This window comes from Glandiceps talaboti, chromosome 14 (assembly GCF_964340395.1).
Source record: "Glandiceps talaboti chromosome 14, keGlaTala1.1, whole genome shotgun sequence".
NCBI lineage: Eukaryota > Metazoa > Hemichordata > Enteropneusta > Spengelidae > Glandiceps > Glandiceps talaboti.
The window spans coordinates 2,515,702-2,520,679 of NC_135562.1; the positions used below are offsets into that span (position 1 = coordinate 2,515,702).

Genomic DNA, 4,978 nt, shown 5'->3' on the forward strand with positions numbered 1-4,978 from the left:
CTTTATTCATCAGTTAGCAGCCCACCATCACCAATGTAAGCATTGTTTTAATATCAATTCTTCCTTTTGGGGGTCACATATTAGATCACCAAAGTAAGTAACTTTTTACAAGCATAGACTCTACTTTTTTGGGATTATATGTTAGATCACATTCAAATATGAATTCTGTCTTAAGTGGATCACTTGCTCGTCCCCTAAGAGACAATAGCACAATGCCGCTCAAGCTCACAATAAACGACTGTTGTTCGTTTAGGACTTTTAAATTGCTAAAGTAAGTACACTCTCTAAGAAGATAGATTAGGATATTACTAATCAATAATTTCTTTTCTTCAGCCAAGGAAAATCCAAGAGGCATTGTCACTACGAGTCGATAATCGAGTAGTGACAAGGAGTATAACAAATATTGGGAAATAGTATAAATTTAGCATGATTTTTGAAAAATCGGTGAAATGATAGCGATTTTGATATATAGAGAATGTTTAACTCATATTTCCAGCTCTTCAGAATCAATGACGGAAGCAGACGCAAGGTGTTGTGATGTAGAATGACAGGGTATAAAACTCATAGTCATTGTTCGAACGTTCAACTTGGTTTGTATGTAATATACTAATTTTATCTCTATATGATAACTACTAGATTTACTCAACCTCTTTTAGTCCCTACACCACAGTTGGGTCCTAAATAGTTTTTTTTTCAAAAGTTTAAAATCTCCCCAAAATATAGAGAAAAATTGAAATAACATCGTTTGCATCATCTTATTCTCTCTGAATAGGTTTAAGATTGGAAATAACGTAACAGTCGACGAGAGTTCTAGTAAAGTACTGTAACACCAGTTTACATTGTTCCCAGCTCCTGATACATTTGATGCTGTTAGCACTCACCAGGGCGTATATTCCTTTGAATCGACCTGTCAACCTCAGAACAATATAGTGTTCATTAAAACAGCCAAAACAGGTGGAAGTACGATGTCAACCATTATCTACAGGTATGGTTTAAAACATGACCTTGTAGCAGCTGTTGACCCAGAACATCAAGCCCTCATTGAAGAAGACGAATCCGGTAAACACTACATCGTAGAAACATACAATTGCAGTGATTTCCCAGGGTACAACATAATGGCCAGTCATATATTCTACAACAGACCTGCTATGGAAGAAATAGTTCAAAATGCCAAGTATGTCACTGTTATCAGATCACCATACTCCCGATTGAAGTCCGCGATCTACTTCAGTGGGCAGGACAAACTCTTTCCTAAAGCATCGAACCCATTCCAAGAATACCTACAACAGCAATATGACAAATTTAATAGCCGTGGAGATAAAATTGTTCATGACCTCAAGGCATATATTCCAAGATTCCGATTGTCCTTGAGTATTGATCCAGCCAATATGATGCCAGAATTAGAACGATTGGATAGCGAACTTGACTTGGTGATGTTAACAGAATATTACGACGAATCATTAATATTACTGAAGAAATTGATGTGTTGGGAATTTGAAGATATAGTATATGCTGTATCAATGAAGGCTCATACCATCTATCAACCTCCGATTACTCCCAAAATGGCAGACATGATCACAGAGATGTCTTTGCGAGATATTCAATTTTACAACTTTTTCAATGAAACCTTTTGGAAGAAAGTTAACAATTATGATGGTGATTTTTCATCCGATCTTGAGACATTTCTGAATCTCAAGGAAGATATACGTACTAGATGTCGCTATGGAAACGAATCTGATTATTGCAAACTTCTAAATATAGATGCTAACCGAATGAGTAAAATATCGTCAAAGAATAGCAGAAAATGGAACTGCTAGTTGACATTACATGGTTCAAATGTATATGTATTTAATTTAGTATTCTTACTGTAATAAACGTACATTCATAGCATTCTTAGAATAAATATTGATCAAAAGTTGTGCGTAGCTCTTATATTATATACACGCCTTATTCGGGCGCTAGTAGATGCCTATATTACCTCAAGACCAGGTATCATAATTGCTACATAACAGCTCGAGGGGTATATATGACGTTTACTAGTGCTTTTACAGGCATACAACAAGTATTTTAATAACAACATATTTCAAATAGAGCAACTCTGTTTTCAGTTCAGAAATATGGGACTACTGGTCACAATCTTTGGACTTCCACTTTCTGAAATTGGTAGCACTAAGACTACCAAAGAAAAAAAAGTTAATTTGAAGCCCTGTAATGTCTGTATTTAAAACTCGTGTTTTTAGAGTTCTGACTCCCATATTTTGATACTGTACACTGGCGAATAGAATTTCTGTATTTGTTTACGGCAACTTTATTAGAATTTAGACTCCCTTAGTTTGACCCTGTACGCTTGAGAATAGAATATCTGTATTCAAAACCGTATTAGAGTTCAGACTCCCATATTTTAATACTATACACTGGCGAATAGAATTTCCGTATTTGTAACTATATTATAATATAGACTCCCTTAGTTTGACCCTGTACGTTTGAGAATAGAATATCTGTATTCAAAACCGTATTAGAGTTCAGACTCCCATATTTTAATACTATACACTGGCGAATAGAATTTCCGTATTTGTAACTATATTATAATATAGACTCCTTTAGTTTGACCCTGTACGCTTGAGAATAGAATATCTGTATTCAAAACCGTATTAGAGTTCAGACTCCCTCATTTTAAAATTGTACACTGGAGAATCGAATTTCTGTATTCGTAACTGTATTAGAGTTCACACCCCCTTACTTTAATACTGTACACTGGAGAATAATCTTGCAGGATAATAGATTAAGAGTAAACTCCACAAAAAATAAAAGGGGAATTTCCTTTGTATTGCACATTCAGTGCTTTGAATGTGAGGCCAAGAAACATTTTGAACAGTTTTTTTTTTATAATAGCTATATTAGATGTAAGAGAGAGATAAGCTGGTCGAAAAGTTGCTGAGAATTCTGATAGTGATGGTGATGTTAGTGGTGAGAGTGGTACTAGTGAGGCTGAGAAAGATACCTGTACATGCTTATTGTTGTTATGTGGTTGATAGTGGGGCTGATATTCATTTTAGTATGATAGTAAAGAAGTTATTAGGGTGACACTAGCGGTGTTTAAAACTGCACCATCTGTAACTGGAACAGGTTTGTGAAACTATTTGTGTTAATATAGTAACTTGGTCTCAATATTGAAGTGTGTTGAATCACCAATATGTGAATTTATATGTGTAATTGTACATACAGCACATTACAATAAATCCATTCACACTTATATGAGGTCACTAACCCTAAAATACATTGTATTCTGCAATGTGTACAGCTACACATTAAGTACATACTGGTGATTCAACACACTTTATGAGTGTATGATATTAAGACCATGTTACCAGGTAAAATATCTAAATAAAAGTTTCAAAAACTTTCAAAAGCATGTTCAACTACAGGTGGTGATGATATTATATAAAATATTCCTGGCAACATTTTCAATGGATAACACATTATGTGTGTAACAGATATCAAATAAAAATTCAACACTACTCAGGTAGGAGTGAGTGAGTTATGTGTCTGTGTATGGAAAGATGTGTATGTGGTGTGTATGTATAGTGTTTGTGTCAAGTGTATGTTATGGTTTTGTATATATATGCAAGGTCTTTACATCAAATAAACTAATACCTTGAAATACTACTGGGCGTCTTTGGTATTGTGTTGCATACATGTAGGTATTAAAAGTCAGATATAGTGATTTAAGTACCCACTAGAATTGCACAATTACAAGACAATGTTAATAGAATAAGCAGTTTATCACACATTCCTAAAAACAACAACAATTTTAATAGAAGGTTAGAAGTATTTAACTTGTTGTGGCCCAACCAAGGCATATGAAGCAGGTACAGTGAGAGAAAAAGGAACGAAATTCCAGTTTTGGCCGATAGAATGACGCCATCTTGTTTAAACTAAGTTTCCCAGTTGTAACAGGTGTGGGCCGTAAAAACTGATCGCTTCCTTATTGCAAAAATATACAGTCACAATCGTCAGCTCACTTCATACCTGTCACGCACATGCGTTGTTTACGCGTATTTCACTATTTGTATTACAATTTACATACTATTGTTATTCGATTATAAATATCCATAATCTTAACTTTATTGTTCCATGATGCCCATGGCCCAAGGACTTTAGCCACTCAGAAACAAACAGCAGGCAGCGACAGGGCTCGAACCTGCAACCTGTAGATTCCAAGTCACGCTAACCATTCACCCATCATGACTCCACTAGTATAATTAATTAGTTTCAGTAATTAAGCCATATCTAAGGCATGCACTTCAAATTCCAAAATTTGGTACATGCATCAAACATAACTAGCAAAAACCGGTTGGCATTGTATTTATTTTCATTGTGTAATTTGCATCATTAATTATTTTCGGTAATTAGGGTATATCTTAAAGAGAACGCAAACTTCATATTTCATATGATTTGGTACACATATCCACAATTTAATAAAGTGCACATGTCCTATGTGGACACGCTATCTCAAAAACTACTACATCGATTCTAACGAAACTTGGTACACATCTTCCATATCTTTAACACAAGAACTGATTAGATATTGGTAAACATCCATTTAAGATTAATTAGTCATTTGCATATTTAATGATTTTTTAGTAATTACGCTATATCTTACTAATGCAAACTTCAAATTCAATATAATGTGGTTTAGTACATAAAACATAACAACGCGCACATTTGCTATAATGCTTGTTGATGGAGCTTATCATTTTAATGAGTAATTTGCATAATTATTGAGTTTTTGTAATGAGGCTATATCTTAATAATGTAAATTTCAAATTCAATATAATTTGGAACAACCATCAATCATAACATTAACAAAGCTCACATATCCTGTAAAGTCTGTTGGCTTAGTTTTTAGCTTTAATGATTATAATTAATTTCAATAATTAGGCTATATCTTACGAACGCATACTTCAATTTAATTCAA

The 4,978-nt window shown here is 34.0% G+C and overlaps 1 protein-coding gene across 1 annotated transcript; it reads left to right on the forward strand.

The window, feature by feature from the left end:
* The first annotated feature begins 965 nt into the window (after window positions 1-965).
* Window positions 966-1,817, forward strand: LOC144445804 (galactosylceramide sulfotransferase-like). Its single transcript, XM_078135444.1, has one exon. The coding sequence runs from the start codon at window positions 966-968 to the stop codon at window positions 1,815-1,817; it is 852 nt and encodes a 283-aa protein (XP_077991570.1).
* The last annotated feature ends 3,161 nt before the right edge of the window (window positions 1,818-4,978 follow it).